The 21,051-nt window shown below is 45.3% G+C and overlaps 2 protein-coding genes across 2 annotated transcripts; both read left to right on the top strand.

Moving 5' to 3' along the window:
- Positions 1 to 5,096: 5,096 nt before the first annotated feature.
- Positions 5,097 to 6,038, top strand: LOC123348393 (olfactory receptor 5V1-like). The gene has a single exon (XM_044985913.1). The coding sequence runs from the start codon at positions 5,097 to 5,099 to the stop codon at positions 6,036 to 6,038; it is 942 nt and encodes a 313-aa protein (XP_044841848.1).
- An 11,843-nt stretch (positions 6,039 to 17,881) lies between these two features.
- On the top strand, positions 17,882 to 18,823 carry LOC123348392 (olfactory receptor 5V1-like). The gene has a single exon (XM_044985911.1). The coding sequence runs from the start codon at positions 17,882 to 17,884 to the stop codon at positions 18,821 to 18,823; it is 942 nt and encodes a 313-aa protein (XP_044841846.1).
- The last annotated feature ends 2,228 nt before the right edge of the window (positions 18,824 to 21,051 follow it).

Below are 21,051 nucleotides of genomic sequence, written 5' to 3'. Positions count from 1 at the left end.
AGACCGTGCTTTGTCTTTTTAAGGCTCTCCCACCAGAAAGCTGAGACTGAAGCAGCTACCAGAAGCTCTCTGCTCCTGTGCCCTGTCCCCCCTCTCCTGCTCTGTGGAGATGGAGTACATGGGCAGGGGGGAGTGGAGGAGAGGGACATCCTGGTATCAGCGTCCCCCCTGCCCTCCCTGCTCTGCACAGGAAGCAGCAGGGTCCTGGGAGCCACTTGAAAGGGGCTCCAAGGCAAAGAGCAGGAGCACTGTGGCTGCAGAGCAGTGGGGGGAACGGTACCTGAACACATGCCACCCTGGGAGGCTCTGCAAATCAGTGCATGGCACTTGATTCACTCCTGCGTGGTTGCACAACCACACAGCTTTATCTTTATATTTATCTTTCCTCTATGCAATCCTTGCAAATTCCCACTAGCAGAACTATCAAGGGAGATTACACCACCTCATAAGAATGAGAAATTACCAACCAGGAGAGACATTAATTTCTATGAAAGGGAATAACAACAAAATACACCAAGGAGCACTGTAAAATCCAGTAATTACTGAGATAATTGAAGATTATCAAGAGTAGAAGAGATTAGAAAATGTAGTGCGAAGACTATAATCTTATCTCAGAAAATCTGAAGGAAGGGTGATGGTTAGGGCGCAGCTGGCAATAAACTGTCAGTGTGAGACGTAAAGCAGCACAGTTAAAATGAAATAATCTGATTTAGAAAAGAAAAATACCTGCTCAGGCATCTAGTGTGTCAGAAAGAATATGATTGCTTGTTCAATCCAGGGGGAATGTAAATAAAAGTAGAAGTGTTGTAGCAAAAAATGCTCAGGAAAGAGCAATGAATGGCTCTCAGATTTAGAATGTAAAAACATCAGAACGGCCATACTAGGTCAGAGCAAAGGTCCATCTTCCAACAGTGGCCAAATGCAGGTGCTTCAGAGGTAATGAACAGAACATGTAATCATCAAGTCACCCATTCCCTGTCATCCATTCCCAGCTTCTGGCAAACAGAGGCTAGGGACCCCGGCCCTGCCCATCCTGGCTAATAGCCATTGATGGACCTATCCTCCATGAATGTATCTAGTTTATTGACTCCTTGTGTGTAGATTTTATTTTTATCATGTGAGTTTTAGTGCTCGTAAAAATTGTCTGTCTTCTCTCTCTCTCTCTGTGTTTTGCTGGATTTCCATTTTTCTGTCATACATTTATGTTGCACTAGTGTCAATGTACCATTGCCACTCCTGGTGTAGACATAGTTCATGTGGGTGCGTCATAAGTCAGTGGGTGAAGAGATCAGATGGCAGAATATATCAAGAAGTATGTAGGGGAAAAGCAAAGAAAAGATTTCAGGCCTATTGGCTCTGATACCTTTTCTTTAACGGCAAGGATCTGCCACTTCTCTTTAAACATATCTGTATTCTATTGTTCATAAAATTTGGAGAAAGAAACAATTTCTCTCTCTCCGTCTCTCTCTGTTTCTCTCTCTCTGTGTATTTTTGTCTCATTCTGTCTACCTATATCTTCCTTTTTATATCCAGTTTTTCATTTTTCTCCAGGCACATTCTCCCTTCTGGATAAAAATGACTCTCTTATTTCTCTTTTAATGAGTTTTCATTTTTATCTAACTTTCATTTCTTTATATGGTGTTGGATTCCGATCTCAGTTGCACTTGCATAAATCCACATGAAGCTGATGCAATTTACCCTGGTGTAACTGAGATCAGGAAACAGCCCGTGGTCTGTGTTTAGGGTTTGTTTGTGTCATTGTCTGTTTCTCAGCTGCATCTTATCTAATAGTGCAAATTTTAATTTGAATCTGCTAGGATAGAGGACAGCAGGCTAGACCTTCATACAAACCACAGCCTCATTAGTGTTTCAGTATCTGTCTTATGGGGAATATCTATACTAAACCCACCACACACAATCTTTGATTGAGTTATTGTGCTAAAAATAGCAGTCTAGCCTCCGCAGTACAGACTAGGTGCCAGAGCCTAATCCCATCTGAGATCCTAGGTATGTACACAGGTGGCCATCCCAAACGGCTGCATGTGCTGCTGTGTTCTCACTGCTTATTTTATCTTGCTAGCTTGATCAAAGCTAATGCATGTATGTCTACCCAAGCTGTGAATTTCACCTCTCAGCTGCAGGGGAGTCATACTAGTGGTAGAACTCTAAATATCTTTCATTTCTAGTCGATTGATTTTTTTTTCTGTCTTCTAGATTTGTTGATGTGACACTGATATGATAAAGATATTTCAAAATCCCAGCCTAAAAGTATTTAAAGTTGAAGAGAGCTTAAGGGAGTGTAACAGGTTGACTCACCCCCGCGGCACCTCCTGCTGGTTGCTCTGGGGAATTAGCTCTATTCCAGCCCGGAGCGCCCTCTGCAGGCCAGTGATCCACCTGTTTGCTACTGGCCCGAGTCCTTCCCAGGACCCCGGTGCCTCTTTAACCTATAACTGGGTTTCCCCCTCCCCAGGGAACCCCCACCTTCTATCCCCACCTTGCCTCAGTGTATGGCTACTGCCAGTCATTGTCTAGCCCCACACTCTGGGGCAGACTGCAGTCTCAGCCAACTCATCCCTGGCAAGGAGGGTTTGGACCTGCTGCTTTGTCCTACCCCTGGGCTGCCCTCTGCAACCCACAGTACCTTTGGCCTATAGCTAGGCCGCAGCCTGAGGCTTTCCAGGCTGGAGCTCCCCAGCTCCTCAGCCTTTCCCCCAGCCCTGCTTCACTCAGGTACCTTCTCTCTAGTTTCCAGCAGCCAGGCCCATCTCCCTCTGAAGGCAGAGAGAGACTGCCTGGACTCCTGGCTCATAGCCTTTTATAGGGGCCAGCTGTGGCCTGATTGGGGTGTGGCCCAGCTGCAGCTACTTCCCCAATCAGCCCAGCTTGAGAGTAGCAGCTCTCAAGTCCTACCAAGCCGCTTTCAAACCCCTTAAAACCCCGGAGCAGGGAATCCACCCTGCTACACACCTCCCGCCTTAAAATCCCCACCCCTGGGGATAGGGAGGTTTCTTGGCCTGGCTCAGCCGCCCATGTGTCTCCAGTGCCACTCGCTTCTTCTCCGATTCCTGCAACAGCTTTCTCAAGCGGACCTCCTCCTCTACGACCGCTGCATAGTCTTTAGCGAGTTCCACTCCACTCACTTCAGACTCACGGAGGGCCCGCTCTGCAGCCTCAAGCCTTGCCCGTAGGTTTGAGTCCCCCAGGCCCTCTTCCCTCAGGGTCTGGGTTTCCTTGGTGGCCTGTCCCATAACCACCTGGGTCCATTTTGTCTCTTGGACCAGTCTCTCCTGCGCTCCAGCCTCCTGCGGGGCCCACTCCATCTGGGTCCCTCTCTCCAAGACTTGTGGGGTGATGGTCTGGGTCCCAGCCTCCTGCGGGGTCACCACAATTGCCACCTCCACCGATGTCACCTTTTCTGGATCCAGCATGGCCCCTTCCGGACCTCCAGACACCTCCCTTAGCCGACCCTCAACTCTCTTGAGGGGGCAGTGCCTCCTAATGTGGCCCGGCTTCTGGCAGCCCCAGCAGGCTCCTTGCCTCCTCACTGCCTTGGGCCTCCTCTGTCCCTTCACGGGCCTAGCCTTCCCTGGGCTGCCCTGCCGCAAACCCTCTGGGCCTGGACATTCCCTCCAAAAGTGGCCCGTCTGCCAACAAGTCCAACATGCTGGCAGCTGCCTGGGTTCCCTCACCCGGCGGACTGCCCGAGGGACCTGCCGCTGCCCCTTCTCTGGGTGAGGCACCTTGCTTCCAACCCAGTAGGGACAGTCCCTCTTTACATGTCCTTGCCATAAACAGGCATAACATGTCCGGCGCTCAGCCGCAGGCCTCCTGGTCCCAGCTCGCCGCCTCTCCCGTCTGTCTCCACCACGCCTCTGGAACTCCGTCCTGAGGATGTTTACCAGGGCCCGCTGTTCCCGTACCAGCTGGCCCAACTGTTCCTGGAGGGCCTCCTGCACCTCCCACACGTCCTGGTGGGCCTCCTGGATCCCCTGGAAGTGGTCAGTCCCCTTCCTCTGGGTCACCGACACCGGGGCCCAACCAGAGACTGCATCTGGGGCCTCTGCATAGAAGACCCCCGCGTAACAGGGATCCATCATCCCCTGCCTCAGTTTCTCCACCGTCTCAATGTCCAGGCAATAGTCCCATAGTCCTTACCCTGGCCCCTTGTATCAGGGGTGGACCGCTGGTGCCCGCATTCTCCACCACATGTAACAGGTTGACTCACCCCCGCGGCACCTCCTGCTGGTTGCTCTGGGGAATTAGCTCTATTCCAGCCCGGAGCGCCCTCTGCAGGCCGGTGATCCACCTGTTTGCTACTGGCCCGAGTCCTTCCCAGGACCCCGGTGCCTCTTTAACCTATAACTGGGTTTCCCCCTCCCCAGGGAACCCCCACCTTCTATCCCCACCTTGCCTCAGTGTATGGCTACTGCCAGTCATTGTCTAGCCCCACACTCTGGGGCAGACTGCAGTCTCAGCCAACTCATCCCTGGCAAGGAGGGTTTGGACCTGCTGCTTTGTCCTACCCCTGGGCTGCCCTCTGCAACCCACAGTACCTTTGGCCTATAGCTAGGCTGCAGCCTGGGGCTTTCCAGGCTGGAGCTCCCCAGCTCCTCAGCCTTCCCCCAGCCCTGCTTCACTCAGGTACCTTCTCTCTAGTTTCCAGCAGCCAGGCCCATCTCCCTCTGAAGGCAGAGAGAGACTGCCTGGGCTCCTGGCTCATAGCCTTTTATAGGGGCCAGCTGTGGCCTGATTGGGGTGTGGCCCAGCTGCAGCTACTTCCCCAATCAGCCCAGCTTGAGAGTAGCAGGCTCCTTAAAACCCCGGAGCAGGGAATCCACCCTGCTACAGGGAGTTAGATGGGACATTTCCGTAATTCAATAGGGTTCCATGCTCTTGTTTCACCTATATTGGAAGCTCAACCTCTTAAGGATAGGAGTCTTCCTCTGGTTTTTTTGGCAACTTCATTTTTTCAGTGGAGAGATGCAGTGGTATGAGGTTACCTACTCCAGGTTTCTGCCAGTATAACAAACAGCACAGCCTGACAGTGTGTACTCCATCAATATTTAATAGTTTTCTGATTCTAGATACATATTATGGAGAAAGCAGAAGTAAGAAACCAAACGCCCATCGTGGAATTCATCCTCTTAGGATTTGGGAATGACCCTAAACTGCAGCCCCTTCTCTTCCTGCTGTTTCTAGTGATCTACATTGTGACTGTCGCCGGAAACATCCTCTTCATTGTGCTAGTTGTGACTAATCAGCACCTTCACATCCCCATGTACTTTTTACTGGGGAACTTGTCCTTCCTGGAGATCTGCTACACCTCTGCCATCCTGCCCCGGCTGCTGGCCAGTCTCCTGACTGGGGACAGAACCATTTCTGTTAAGGGCTGCATTGTGCAATTATATTCCTTTGGTATCCTGGCACTTACAGAATATCTGCTGCTCACAGCAATGTCTTATGGTCGGTATTTAGCGATATGCAATCCACTCCGTTATGCTGCTCTGATGAATGGCACGGTTTGTTGGCAGCTTGTGGCAGGGTCCTGGATAAGTAGCTTTCTGCTCTCCACCATAGTAAATATTTTCTTTTTCCAATTAACGTTCTGTGATTCCAAAGAAATTGACCACTTCTTTTGCGATTTTTCACCCGTGATAAAGCTGTCCTGTGTCGACACCCAGACTCTGGAACTGTTGACATTTATTATCTCTGTAATAGCGACATGTGTGCCCTTTCTTCTGACACTGACATCCTACATTTGTATCATAAGCACCATCCTGAGAATCCCTTCCAGCATCGGGAGGCAAAAGGCCTTTTCCACCTGCTCCTCTCACCTCATTGTGCTTGCAGTTTTGCATGTGACCGTATTAATTGTCTATTTAGTTCCAACAGCCAACGTCCCCAAGGTCCTACACAAAATATTCTCTGTCTTCTACACAGTCCTGACTCCCATGATCAACCCTGTCATCTACAGCCTGAGAAACAAGGAGGTCAATGAGTCCCTAAGAAAATCTATTCTTAAACTAGTAGCTTAGAGAAACACTGTTCTTAAACTAGTAGCTTAGAGAAACAGGCATAGAATGTGAAAGTATATATTTTAGCATATAATAAAATAGAGATGAACTGATATAGTTTCTTATTTGAGTCCAAGTCCTTGAGAACAGGGTTACCTCTTTTTAACCTTACTTCTTTCTTTCTTTCTTTCTTTCTCTTCCTGTTACTCTGCTACCTTTTGAGCATTCATCTTTCATACATTTAATACACATTTCTTTTATACAAAACTGGAGGTAGTGAAGGGCTCACAACAAAGGGTCATTAAACTTTGATGATCATGCATTCAATGGAGCACTTGCTGTGATGGGATGAATCAATTCCACACTAGCTTAAGGAGAGCTGGAGAGCAATTAATGCACCTGGTGGTTCCAGAAGGGTTTAGCAGTCTTAATTAAAGATGAGACCCAGTGAGGGGTGGCTAATATATAGGAAGCCCTTCCGGGGAGTAAGCGGGAAGAGAATGAGTGTCTAGGATTTCTGATTTTCTCTCCTAAGTAAGGAGACTGAGAGGGAGTTTAGGGCTTTGCATTCTCTTCTGAAAAGGGGGCTCTGTCAGAGAGGCCAGGAGCAGTAAATTCTACAGACGAAGTTTGTACCCTGGTATTGGCCCTGAAGGTGGAAGGGCAGCATGGGTGAAGAGGCTCCTGAAGCATGCCTGGGAGAAGGATTCTAGGAAACAGTCCTGAGGGTCAGCAACTTGGTAGGAGCTGGACCTCTAGAAAAAAAGACCTGTGAGGAAGCGCTCTGTAGTAGATCAGCAAATAATTTTCCACAGTCTGGGAGGGTCAGTGAAGATTTTGCCAAGGATTGGGTCCAGGGAGGACGGAAGAATTTATATTTCTTTGTATTTTTCTGGACTCTTTGTTTCACCCTTTGAGGGGTGGGAAGAAAGTGTCCTGGCTGGTGGGTAATTCACAGAATGAATTGATCACTAACAGGCCCGAATGGTGCCTGGTGGAGGCAAATGAGGAAAGGGCTCTGCAATAACAGTCACAGCTGTAAGGGGGAATACATGCGGGTGAGACAACTTGCCATAATCCCTCTGGCACAACAGCCCTGCCACCTGGGGCAAACCCACACTACAAGTCTGAACTCCAGAGATGTAATGGTGTCTAACAATGAATCATCTGGTAGGAGGCATAGATTGTGTCTGCACTACAGAGGCCTGTCTACGCTTGGAAGTTAGATTGACCTAGCTATATCTTTCAGGGCTGTGAAAAATGTCATGCCCTGAGTGCCGTAGTTAGATTAACATAACCTCTCCCCCCCCCAGTGTAGATGCAGCTAGATCAACAGAATAATTATTCCATTAAGCTTGCGACTGCCTCTCTGGGAGGTGGATTAACTACACTGATGGAAAATCCCCTTCTGCCAATGAAGGAAGTGTCTACATTATGGTGCTACAGCTATGCCATAGCCATTGTGGGTGAGTTCCCATGTCTATATACAGCGTATGCTGACAGAAGGAGTTTTTCTGCTGGTGTAGGAAGAACACCTCCTGAACGATGTTAGTTATGCAGACAGAAGTTCTCATCTGTCCACATAGCTATGTCTTACCAAAGGTTTTTTGGCATAGCAATATTACTTGGGTGTGTGGTTAAGTGTAGAGCAAGGCTTTGATCACATGATCAGTCTGACTTTGGAAGGAGTCACCTGACAAAGGGGATGGGCGGTTAGAGAGTCTCTCCCCAGTTATTTGAAAAAAAGAGTAGAAAGACACTAACTCCAGGGGTCAGGGATAGAGATCCCATGATTCATGGAAGGAGCCATGAGCTGTAGGAATGGGAATCCTGGGCAGACTATGGCCCAAGCTCTAACAATATCCCAGATGGTTGAGGGAACTGAGGGAGGTTTTCTATTGCCTTATCCAGCTCAGTGTCTTTCCCATGTGATCTCGTGTTTAGAGATCTTTGTAAAGCGTGTGAATCTGTTTGCTTCACCTGCCCCTGGAGAAGTGAACCATAAACTCACAGCACCTACATGCATCCATCTCTGGGATGGGGTGTGCTTGACATACTAGGGCATCTGGGGCATCAGCACTGGTCCTGGGGCCTACGGCAACTGGGCCATGTCATTCCATTTCCATGAAGGGTTAGAAAGAAGAAACCATGCTGCAGCCTGCTGAGATCCATGAAAGCTTAATACACACATGTCTACAGTAGTGGTGTAGGGGTAGGATTATATATTTGTATTAAAGGCCATAGTTTATCCTGCCAGCCACCCTTTTTGAATAGCAGAAAGGACTTACCCTCTGGGGAATTGGTAGCAATGGATCTGATGAGTGTCTGTACTGATGTTAAGGCAGGGACAGACCAGATTGATTATGGTCACCCTTTGTTTTAGGATAAGTTGTATTATAAAAGATGGGCTCTTGTTTCCTATATGTATTATAAACTTCCCTCTAATCATTGTTTTAATTGTTTTAAGGTTTAGTGAGTAAAAGACAGGATCATGTATTGTGTCTATGTTAATTAGATTAGAGAAATGCTGAAGGCCCGAGCCACGGTGTGAACTGTTTTGATTACAAGATTTAATGAGGTTTAATTTCTACTGCCTTTCTTGCTCAACATGAAACACTGCTGTTTGTATAAGGTCTCTGTAAAAGACTGTTTGTGTGAATGAGGAGTGCATTCATGAGGAAAAGATAAGGTGTGAAGGCCATTGTCAGAGCCAGATGGTCAGGGGAGGAGGAGTGAAGAAATTGAACAGCCTTATTGATGCCAGAGAACCATCAATGCACATCCATGACTGAGGAAAGGCAGATTGACGACCCTGAGGAGGAGGCTGGCACTCCTAAAGACAAGACAATTGATTAAATCAAAAGGACAGAATGGCACTTTGGAATGTTAACATCAGATAATAACACCGATTAAGGAGTAACCAGTCACAAATTGACACAGCAAAATCCATAGACTTCAACAGAGAAAAAGGATTATAAGAACAGGATGCTTTGCCATAGGACTTTGGGTTTGTCTTGCCACTACTCCAGGAGCATTGGATCGCGACAGACAGAGCCCGGATCCCCTCTGCGACCAATGTGGCTGGCCACTAGATTGATCCAGACTCTGGACTGGTAACTATAAACATCAACTGACGGAGACTGTGTATGTCTGTGTGTGTGTGACTGAAAAGCATATGCTAACTGCTGTATTCTCAATAAATGCGACGTGTTGCCTTCTCCCAAATAAAAAGATTTTTTGTGCTTTGTATAAGCATAATATTAGGACCCAACAAATCTGCCGGGTGAATGCCAAGTGTTGGTTCCAAAAGAGCCAATTTTTTTCATGGCTTTTTGGATTAAATCACTGAACAAAAAAACCCAAAAAACAAACAAAAAAATCAATTTTTTCACTCAGTTTTAATCTTATGTCATTAAAGAACAGGTTTTATGATATTTATGAATACAATCCCAATTGGCACTTAGATGATATAGGTAATAATCTGTATTATCCACACCATCTATATGTTAGTGGACATTAAGCATAAATAATATTAAACACAAATAGTGTAGCCATTCCATAGCCTAAATTGGCCTACACCTTAACTATACCTCTATTCTCTTATGCTAAGTATCCCATAATGCCTTGCATTATCTGAAATCAGCTTTGTCTGAAGAAGATTAGGCAGTTGTCCAGATCAAGATAGATGATAATTTTACCACAGCAACAGCTAGGGAGTGATTTTCATAGCCCTGTACTGGAATGACTTTGAGAGGACAAGACTCATGTTTGTTCTGCCCTATTACAGGCCTAGCAGGTGCTTTCATGCTCTTTGGTACGTGAAATGGATCCGTTCAGACCTAGGAGATAAGGGGTACACCATGCTACCAGAAAAACAAGGTATAAAGCTGACTAGTTTCAAATGATGTACGCAGCATCTTTTATTTGTAAACGGAGCAGCTATAAAACAATGGCTTTAGGAGTATAACTTTGGGAGCACACCTTCTGCGTAAGGTGAATATAACATGACTGTATGAGATCACTTCCCAGAGATCGGTATCATACAGAACCTTTTTTCTGTTCTATATTATTACTGGTTTAAAGCAATAAACTTGATTGGCATTGGTTATTTGGTCTTTTGAATATATTTGATAATGAATCAAAGTGGGTGAAGCGATTTACTATACAATTCATCAACACTAAGTAACATTGTCTTGGTTGCAAAATAGGTAAAGAGAGACTGGTAGCTCTTGGACTGGTTTGTGGATGTCATCAGAGCAATACTTTACCATGAGTCAACTTCCCATCACCACCCACCCCCTACTGTATTAGTTGTCACCCTGTTAGTAGACACAAAATAGGGGCCAAACCATTCTTTATCTCACTATGGCTCCTATGATACATGTAGCGGGTGGACACCCGCTCCTGCCCTGAGGGGCTTAAAACAGCCCTAGGAAAGGGCTGTGGCAGGAGAAAGCAGCCACTGGGCTGATTTGGGGAAGCAGGCAGAGCTGCGGCCACACCCCAAACAGTCTGTCTTCAGCTGTAGAGGGAGAAAGGCCTGGCTGTAGGGAGCTAGAGACAAGGTACCGGGAGTGGAGCAGGACTGGGGAACGGCCAAGGGAGCTCCATCCTGGAAACCCCCCAAGCTGCGGCCTAGTATAAGGCCAAACAGGTACTGGGGTTGTAGGAGACAGCCCAAGGCAAGACAGTGGCAGCAGGCCCAAACCCCCCTTGCTAGTGATGAGTGGCAGACACTGCAGTCTGCCCAAGGGAATGGGGGGTAGTTGGTGACTGGCAGTAGCCTTACACTGAGTCAAGGTGGGGATAAGGAGTGGGGGGTTCTCCTGGGTGGGGAGACCCTGAGACTGAGGGGTTACTGCCAGAGGGGCAGCACCCCAGAGAAAGGGGCACCAGGGTCCTGGGAGGGACATGGGGGCCAGCGGTAAGGCGGATCACTGGCCTGCAGTGGGCACTCCGGAAGCTGGGTGAGCTAATTCCCGACAGAGACTAGCAGGAGGCGCCGCAGAAGTGAATCCCACATCGCTTACTCTCCAATATCTTGCATCTTATAATGATGAGCCAGACCCAAAGTCTTTGTAGTTAACTAAAAGACTCTCAGGACATGTCTACACTGGCAACGTTAAAGCGCTGCCGTGGCAGCTTTGCCACGACAACACTTTAACGTGGCCATGTAGTCGCGGCACCAGCACTGGGAGAGAGCTATCTCAGTGCTTTAAAAAACTCACCTCCAAGAGGGGAATAGCTACCAGCACTGGGAGCCCGGTTTCCAGCACTGCTGCACTGTCTACACTGCCACGTTACAGCACTGAAACTTTCTGTGCTCAGGGGTATGTTTTTTCACACCTTGAGTGAGAAAGTTGCAGCGCTGTAAAGTGCCAGTGTAGACAAGTCCTCTGTCATTGATTAGAAGGAGTTTTGTGTAAGGACGCATATGGGGCAGAGGCAACAGATATTTTTTCCACATTTGATATGGGCTAGGATCTTTGTCTTCCCTGCCCACTCTCAAAACAAACACTCGCAGATTACATTCACGTTTTACAAGACAGCAATCCCCCTCCACCTTTCCCGTCCCACATACACAGAATATTCCCTCACACTGTGGGAGAGGGAGCCCCTCGCTGTTTCAGCAAAAACTAGAAGGATGGGAGATAATTATGTCATCAAGCATCTAAGTAGAGATTTTCAAAGGAGCATAGAAAGGTTAGCTGCCAAACTCCCTTTGATATTCAAATGCAGTTGGGTGCCTAACTCCCTTAGATTTCTAAAAAAAATCACAGCCATGTCAACAAGGAGATTTGAACTTTTTTTGATGTGGCAGTTTTAGGGTCTACTAGGCCTGCATTTGGAGTTCCAGGTCCAGAGCTCAGACTGACCCGGGAGCTTTAGCCAAGTATTTTTTAACTTGGGAGCATTTAATTTTCTTATTACTATGAAATAGAATTGACATTGGTTCCTTTTTTGCTATTATTCTAGCAGACCTACTCATCAAATACATCAGATGAACAGAGATTTCCATTGAGATCAGAAGGTCTTCTGCATTAATTTTCTTTGAAATGACATTCTCTTTTTTTTTTATTGCTTTGTCTTTTGGGTCAACAGTTCTGCTGTCTGTTATTTTCCCTTTGGAATCAGTTGTTTTCCATAGCTTCCCCCTTGAATTTAGTAATAAGACTTCCTTGTACCATTGTTTTTCCTTTCTAAATATAAATATTAACTTTCCTCTGTGCAATAATTTCAAATTCCCACCAGCAGAAATATCAAGGGAGATTACATCATCTCATATGAAGGAGAAATTACCGCCCAGGAGAGACCATAATTTCTGTGAAAAGAAATATCAACTAAATACACCAAGAAGCGCTATAGGACCCTGACATTCAGATAGGAACCCAAAGTTCAGGTTACTGAGATAATGTAAGACTATAAATAGCAGACGAGTGGATAATGTAGTGCAAAAACTGTAAACTTATCTCAGGAAATCGGAAGAAAGGGTTAGGGTGCAATAGATTATCAGTATGAAAGGTAAATCAACACAGAAAAAATGGAATAATTTGGTTTAGAAACAAGGAAATGCCTATTCAGGCATCCACCATGTCAGAACCAGTATAACTGCATGTTCAATCCAAGGCGGGGGGAGTAAATAAAGTTTGATGGGGTGACACTGCACACTATATCCTTCATAGTGATAGTATTATGTTATGATTAGAGCATAATTGTGGTGTATTTTGTGCAAGACGGGTCATGTGAGGTGTCATTGGAAAAGTTGTGATTTGTTTAATATGATTATCCTATTTCTATGCATGTGTCATTTTTGTATCTGAAGTTATGAATATGGACTATGTATCTGTATGTCAAATGTAGTTACACCTTGGTACTTTCCACTAGGCAAGATGCTTTCAGTCTACATACCTGGTTGGGAAGGGCCTATTCAGGGTAATGAGCCATTAGGGAAAACAATAGGACTTAGGAGAAGCTTATCCCCCAGCTGATAAGCCTTCTTGAGAGCACTCCAGAGAGCCTGTAAGTAATTGTTGCTATGACTCTACAAGGGCAGGTGACCAGACCACATGACTCTGAACTCCATCTTGGGATGGTCTGTACTTTTCCACGCATTGATCCAGGCACCAAGTTTTGAAACAAAAGGTTCCCACCCTATGTTAAGGCTATAAAAGGCAGGGAGTGATATCGACAGTTCTTCACTCATCACACAGGAGGACTCCTGCAAAGACCTAAGGAACAAACACTGAAGTGGAGGAAGTGCTTGAACCAGGCTAGAGGGATTTTAGCCTGTATATGGAGACCTGAGAAATCTTAACTGCAAAGCAAATGCAGCCTGTGCCTTGAGAATCTCCAAGAGCGCTGGTATCATCAGTCAGGGTTAGCAACTGCTCATTCATAGTCAATCTAACCTCTGTGTTATTCTTAATTTGTGTTTTTGTTTATTTGGTGGTAATCTGCTTTGATCTGTTTCCTATCCCTTATAGTCACTTAAAACCTGTGTTTTGTAGTTAAACTGGTTTATAGTTTAACATAAACCAGTGTGCCTTTAAGGGAAATATCTTGGGAAAAATCTCAGCTCGTTTAGCATAGGTGTGCATATTCCTCTTCATATTGAGGGAGAGGGGCAAACCGGGTAACAAATTCCTACTGGTCAGTGTTTTGACCAGGCCAGGGTGGTACAGCTGTGGGGTCCTAGGCTGGGGATTTTGTGGCTTCTGTACTGTTGGTTCATGAAGTGGCTGGTCATACAAAACCAGCTGGGTGTGTCCCTCCCTGTGAAAAAGCTGGAGGAAGTGTAGGACCAGGAGTAGGTCTGCAAATTGCCACAGCAGCACAGTGTCAGACGGAGCCCAGACTGGTAGGTCAGAGGGCTCAATGGAACTGCAGTTCCATGTAGCACCCCTGGGGTAAGCCATCAAAAATGGGTTATAGCAAAGCAAGCTTAAGAAAGAGCAGTGAATAGCTCTCAGATTTAGAACATGAGAATGGCCATACTGCGTCAGACCAAAGCTCCATTTAGCCCATTAGCCTGTCTTTTGACAGCGGCCAATGCAAGGTGCTTCAGAAGGAATGAATGGAAGAGGTAATCAGCAAGTGATCCATCCCCTGTTGCCCATTCTCTTTTTCCAGTACCATTATAATTACTGGTTATTTAGTCTTTTGACTATATTTTATAGTGAACCACAGTGAGTGAAGCAATTTACTCTACTATTCTGCAAAATTAAGATAAAATAACTATATTGCAACCAATACAAAGAGAGAATGGCCTCCGTTGCACTAGATTGTTCATGGCATCAGATCAATACTTCCCCATGAGTCAACTTCCCATCACCCACCAGCCCCCTACCGTATAAGTTGTCATCCTGTTAGTAGATACAAACTAGGAGCCAAACCATTCTTTATCTAACTATGGCTCACATGCTCCAACATCTTGTATTATAATCATGAGCAAGATCCAAAGTTCTTTGTAGTTAAGGGAAAGACTCTCAGTCATTGAGTCCAAGAGGTTTTGTGTCAGGCCCCTTACAGGGAAAAGGCAAGAGATATTTTCCTCACGTCTGATATGGGCTCGGATCCCTGTCTCCCCTGCCCATTCAAAATAAACTATTGCAGACTCTATTCACATTTTACAGTAGAACAATCCACCTCCACCTTTCCCATCCCACATGCACAGAATATTCCCTCACATCAATGTTCCCTTTAATTTTTTCTATCCATGTGCAGAGTGAATTTTGTTATGTGCACCAATATAGAGGTGATGTGTGCCACCAGTAAAAACAAAAACAAAAACGTAGATATAATATATATTTTTGAAAAGTTACCATAGGGATAATTACTCCATCCAGGACAGGTTAGGCATTTTAATACAAACTACTCAAAGAATTAAATTTAAATGTAAGAGAGAAATAAAATTATGCAATGCATAGACCAGTCATAAAACTGCAATAACACAACAACAATACAAATATGTGTTGGAAGGTAAGTGTGAAAGAGACTATGTGTGTGTGTGTGTGTGTGTGAAACAGACTGTGTGTGTGTGAGAGACACAATGTGTATGTGTGAGAGACACAGAGACTGTGAGGGTGTGTGTCAGAGTGTGTGTATGTGTGTGTGAAACAGACTGTGTGAGAGAGACACAGTGTGTATGTGTGAGAGACACAGACAGTGTGTGTGAGTGAGAAAGAGAGTGTGTGTCAGAGACAGAAAGTATGTGTGTGTGTCTGTCAGAGACACAGAGACAGTGCGTGTGTGAGTGAGCTAGCGAGAGACACAGAGTGTGAGTGTGCTGGCTGCTGGAGAAGCCTATGAGAGACCATGCTTTGTCTTTTTAAGGCACTCCCACCAGAAAGCTGAGACTGATGCAGCTACCAGAAGCTCTCTGCTCCTGACCCCTGTCCCCGCTCTCCTGCTCTGTGGAGATGGAGTACATGGGCAGCGGGGAGTGGAGGAGAGGGACATCCTGACATCAACGTCCCCCCTGCCCTCCCTGCTCTGTACAGGAAGCAGCAGGGTCCCGGGAGTCGTTTGCAATGGGCTCCAAGGCAAAGAGCAGGAGCACTGTGGCTGCAGAGCAGTGGGGGAAAGGGTACCTGAACACATGCCACCCTGGGAGGCTCTGCTAATCAGTGCATGGCACTTGATTCACTCCTGCGCGGTTGTACAGCCACACATCTTAGAGGGAACACTTTATCTTTCCTCTATGCAATCCTTGCAAATTCCCACTAGCAGAACTATCGAGGGAGAACGAGAAATTACCAACCAGGAGAGACATTAATTTCTATGAAAGGGAATAACAACAAAGTACTCCAAGGAGCACTGTAAAATCCAGTAATTACTGAGATAATTGAAGATTATCAAGAGTAGAAGAGATTAGAAAATGTAGTGCAAAGACTATGATCTTATCTCAGAAAATCTGAAGGAAGGGTTATGGTTAGGGCGCAGCTGGCAATAGACTGTCAGTGTGAGACGTAAAGCAGCACAGTTAAAATGAAATAATCTGATTTAGAAAAGAAAAATACCTGCTCAGGCATCTAGTGTATCAGAAAGAATATGATTGCTTGTTCAATCCAGGGGGAATGTAAATGAAAGTAGAAGTGTTAGAGCAAAAAATGCTCAGGAAAGAGCAATGAATGGCTCTCAGATTTAGAATGTAAAAACATAAGAACGGCCATACTAGGTCAGAGCAAAGGTCCATCTTCCAACAGTGGCCAAATGCCAGGTGCTTCAGAGGTAATGAACAGAACATGTAATCATCAAGTCACCCATTCCCTGTCATCCATTCCCAGCTTCTGGCAAACAGAGGCTAGGGACCCCGTCCCTGCCCATCCTGGCTAATAGCCATTGATGGACCTAACCTCCATGAATGTATCTAGGTTATTGACTCCTTGTGTGTACATTTTATTTTTACCATGTGAGTTAGTGCTCGTAAAAATTGTCTGTCTTCTCTCTGTGTGTGTTTTTCTGGATTTCCATTTTTCTGTCATACATTTATGTTGCACTAGTGTTAATGTACCTTTGCCACTCCTGGTGTAGACATAGTTCATGTGGGTACATCATAAGTCAGTGAGTGAAGAGATCAGATGGCAGAATATATCAAGAAGTATGTAGGGGAAACGCAAAGAAAAGATTTCAGGCCTATTGGCTCTGAAACCTTTTCTTTAACTTAACAGCAAGGATCTGCTACTTCTCTTTAAACATATCTGTATTTTATTGTTCATAAAATTTGGAGAAAGAAACAATTTCTCTCTCTCTGTCTCTCTCTGTTTCTCTCTCTCTCTGTATTTTTGTCTCATTCTGTCTGTATATAGCTTCCTTTTTTTATCCAGTTTTTCATTTTTCTCCAGGCACATTCTCCCTTCTGGATAAAAATGACTCTCTTATTTCTCTCTTAATGAGTTTTCATTTTTATCTAACTTTCATTTCTTTATATGGTGTTGGATTCTGATCTCAGTTGCACTTGCATACATCCACATGAAGCTGATGCAATTTACCCTGGTGTAACTGAGATCAGGAAACAGCCCATGGTCTGTGTTTAGGGTTTGTTTGTGTCATTGTCTGTTTCTCAGCTGCATCTTATCTAATAGTGCAAATTTTAATTTGAATCTGCTAGGATAGAAGACAGCAGGCTAGACCTTCATACAAAGCACAACCTCATTAGAGTTTCAGTATCTGTCTTATGGGGAATATCTATACTACATCTAGACGGTGTAATTCCTTGTTCTGGTAAACCCACCACACACAACCTTTGATTGAATTATTGTGCTAAAAATAGCAGTGTAGCCTCGGCAGCACAGACTAGCTGCCAGAGCCTAATCCCATCTGAGATCCTAGGTATATACCCAGGTGGCCATCCCAAACGGCTGCATGTGCTGCTGTGTTCTCACTGCTTATTTTATCTTGCTAGCTTGATCAAAGCTAATGCATGTACGTCTACCCAAGCTGGGAATTACACCTCTCAGCTGCAGGGGAGTCATACTAGTGATAGAACTCTAAATAGCTCTCATTTCTAGTCTATTGATTTTTTGTTATGTCTTCTAGATTTGTTGATGTGACACTGATATGATAAAGATATTTCAAAATCCCATCCTAAAAGGATTTAAAGTTGAAGAGAGCTTAAGAGAGTTAGATGGGACATTTCTGTAATTCAATAGGGTTCCATGCTCTTGTTTCACCTATATTGGAAACTCAACTTCTCAAAGATAGGAGTCTTCCTTTGGTTTTTTTTGGCAACTTCATATTTTCAGTGGAGAGATGCAGTGGTATGACGTTACCTAGTCCAGGTTTCTGCCAGTATAACCAACAGCTCAGCCTGACTGTGTGTACTCCATCAATATTTAATAGTTTTCTGATTCTAGATACATATTATGGAGAAAGCAGAAGTAAGAAACCAAACGCCCATCCTGGAATTCATCCTCTTAGGATTCGGGAATGACCCTGAACTGCAGCCCCTTCTCTTCCTGCTGTTTCTAGTGATCTACATTGTGACTGTCGCCGGAAATATCCTCTTCGTTGTGCTAGTTGTGACTAATCAGCACCTTCACATCCCCATGTACTTTTTACTGGGGAACTTGTCCTGCCTGGAGATCTGCTACACCTCTGCCATCCTGCCCCAGCTGCTGGCCAGTCTCCTGACTGGGGACAGAACCATTTCTGTTAAGGGCTGCATTGTGCAATTATATTCCTTTGGTATACTGACAAATACAGAATATCTGCTGCTCACGGCAATGTCTTATGATCGGTATTTAGCGATATGCAATCCACTCCGTTATGCTGCTCTGATGAATGGCACGGTTTGTTGGCAGCTTGTGGCAGGGTCCTGGATAAGTAGCTTTCTGCTCTCCACCATAGTAAATATTTTCGTTTTCCAATTAACGTTCTGTGATTCCAAAGAAATTGACCACTTCTTTTGCGATTTTTCACCCTTGATAAAGCTGTCCTGTGTCGACACCCAGACTCTGGAACTGTTGACATTTATTATCTCTGTAATAGGGACATTTGTGCCCTTTCTTCTGACTCTGACATCCTACATTTGTATCATAACCACCATCCTGAGAATCCCTTCCAGCATCGGGAGGCAAAAGGCCTTTTCCACCTGCTCCTCTCACCTCATTGTGCTTGCAGTTTTGCATGTGACCGTATTAACTGTCTATGTAGTTCCAACAGCCAACGTGCCCAAGGTCCTACACAAAATATTCGCTGTCTTCTACACAGTCCTGACTCCCATGATCAACCCTGTCATCTACAGCCTGAGAAACAAGGAGGTCAATGAGTCCCTAAAAAAATCTATTCTTAAACTAGTAGCTTAGAGAAACACTGTTCTTAAACTAGTAGCTTAGAGAAACAGGCATAGAATGTGAAAGTATAAATTTTAGCATATAATAAAATAGAGATGAACTGATATAGTTTCTTATTTGAGTCCTAGTCCTTGAGAACAGGGTTACCCCTTTTTAACCTTACTTCATACTTCTTTCTTTCTTTCTTTCTTTCTTTCTTTCTTTCTTTCTTTCTTTCTTTCTTTCTTTCTTTCTCTTCCTGTTACTCTGCTACCTTTTCAGCATTCATCTTTCATACATTTAATACACATTTCTTTTATACAAAACTGGAGGTAGTGAAGGGCTCACAACAAAGGGTCATTAAACTTTGATGATCATGCATTCAATGGAGCACTTGCTGTGATCGGATGAATAAATTCCACACTAGCTTAAGGAGACCTGGAGAGCAATTAATGCACCTGGTGGTTCCAGAATGGTTTAGCAGGCTTAATTAAAAATGAGACCCAGTGAGGGGTGGCTAATATATAGGAAGCCCTTCCGGGGAGTAAGAGGGAAGAGAATGAGTGTCTAAGATTCCTGATTGTCTCTCCTAAGTAAGGAGACTGAGAGGGAGTTTAGGGCTTTGCATTCTCTTCTGAAAAGGGGGCTCTGTCAGAGAGGCCAGGAGCAGTAAATTCTACAGACTAAGTTTGTACCCTGGTATTGGCCCTGATAGTGGAAGGGCAGCATGGGTGAAGAGACTCCTGAAGCATGCCTGGGAGAAGGATTCTAGGAAACAGCCCTGAGGGTCAGCAACTTGGTAGGAGCTGGACCTCTAGAAAAAAAGACCTGTGAGGAAGCGCTCTGTAGTAGATCAGCAAATAATATTCCACAGTGTGGGAGGGCCAATGAAGATTTTGCCAAGGATTGGGTCCAGGGAGGACGGAAGAATTTATGTTTCTTTGTATTTTGCTGGACTCGTTTTTTCACCCTTTGAAGGGTGGGAAGAAAGTGTCCTGGCTGGTGGGCAATTCACAGAATGAATTGATCACTAACAGGCCCGAATGGTGCCTGGTGGAGGCAAATGAGGAAAGGGCCCTGCAATAACATTCACAGTTGTAAGGGGGAATGCATGCTGGTGAAACACCCTGCCATAATCCCCCTGGCACAACAGCCCTGCCACCAGGGGCAAACCCACACTGCAAGTCTGAACTCCAGAGGTGTGATGGTGTCTAACAATGAATCATCTGGTAGGGGGCATAGATTGTGTCTGCACTACAGAGGCCTGTCTACACTTGGAAGTTAGATTGACCTAGCTATGTCTTTCAGGGCTGTGAAAAATGTCATGCCCTGAGTGCTGTAGTTAGATTAACATAAAACCCTCCACCCAGTGTAGATGCAGCTAGATCAACAGAACAATTATTCAATTAAGCTTGTGACTGCCTCTCTGGGAGGTGGATTAACTACAGTGATGGGAAATCCCCTTCTGCCGATGAAGGAGGTGTCTACATTATGGTGCTACAGCTATGCCATAGTCATTGTGGGTGAGCTCCCATGTCTACATACAGCGTATGCTGACAGAAGGAGTTTTTCTGTTGGTGTAGGAAGAGCACCTCCTGAAGAATGTTAGTTATGCAGACAGAACTTCTCATCTGTCCACATATCTATGTCTTACCAAAGGTTTTTTGGCATAACAATATTACTTGGGTGTGTGGTTAAGTGTAGAGCAAGGCTTTGATCACATGATCAGTCTGACTTTGAAAGGGGTCACCTGACAAAGGGGATGGGAGGTTAGAGAGTCTCTCACCAGTTATTTGAAAAAAAGAGTAGAAAGACACTAACTCCAGGGGTCAGAGATAGAGATCCCATGATTCAGGGAAGGAGCCATGAGCTGTAGGAATGGGAATCCTGGGCACACTATGGCCCAAGCTCTAACTATATCCCAGATGGTTGAGGGAACTGAGGGAGGTTTTCTATGGCCCTATCCAGCTCAGTGTATTTCTCATGTGATCTCGTGTTTAGAGATCTTTGTAAAGCCTGTGAATCTGTTTGCTTCACCTGCCCCTGGAGAAGTGAACCATAAATTCAGAGCACCTACATGCGTCCATCTCTGGCATGGGGTATGCTTGACATACTAGGGCATCTGGGGCATCACCACTGGTCCTGGGGCCTACGGCAACTGGGCCATGTCATTCCATTTCCATGAAGGGTTAGAAAGAAGAAACCGTGCTGCAGGCTGCTGAGATCCATGAAACCTTAATACACACATGTCTACAGTAGTG

Source organism: Mauremys mutica, chromosome 13 (assembly GCF_020497125.1).
Source record: "Mauremys mutica isolate MM-2020 ecotype Southern chromosome 13, ASM2049712v1, whole genome shotgun sequence".
Taxonomy (NCBI): domain Eukaryota; kingdom Metazoa; phylum Chordata; order Testudines; family Geoemydidae; genus Mauremys; species Mauremys mutica.
The sequence above is the reverse complement of the archived record's forward strand: the minus strand, read 5'-3'. Positions and strand labels throughout refer to the sequence as shown.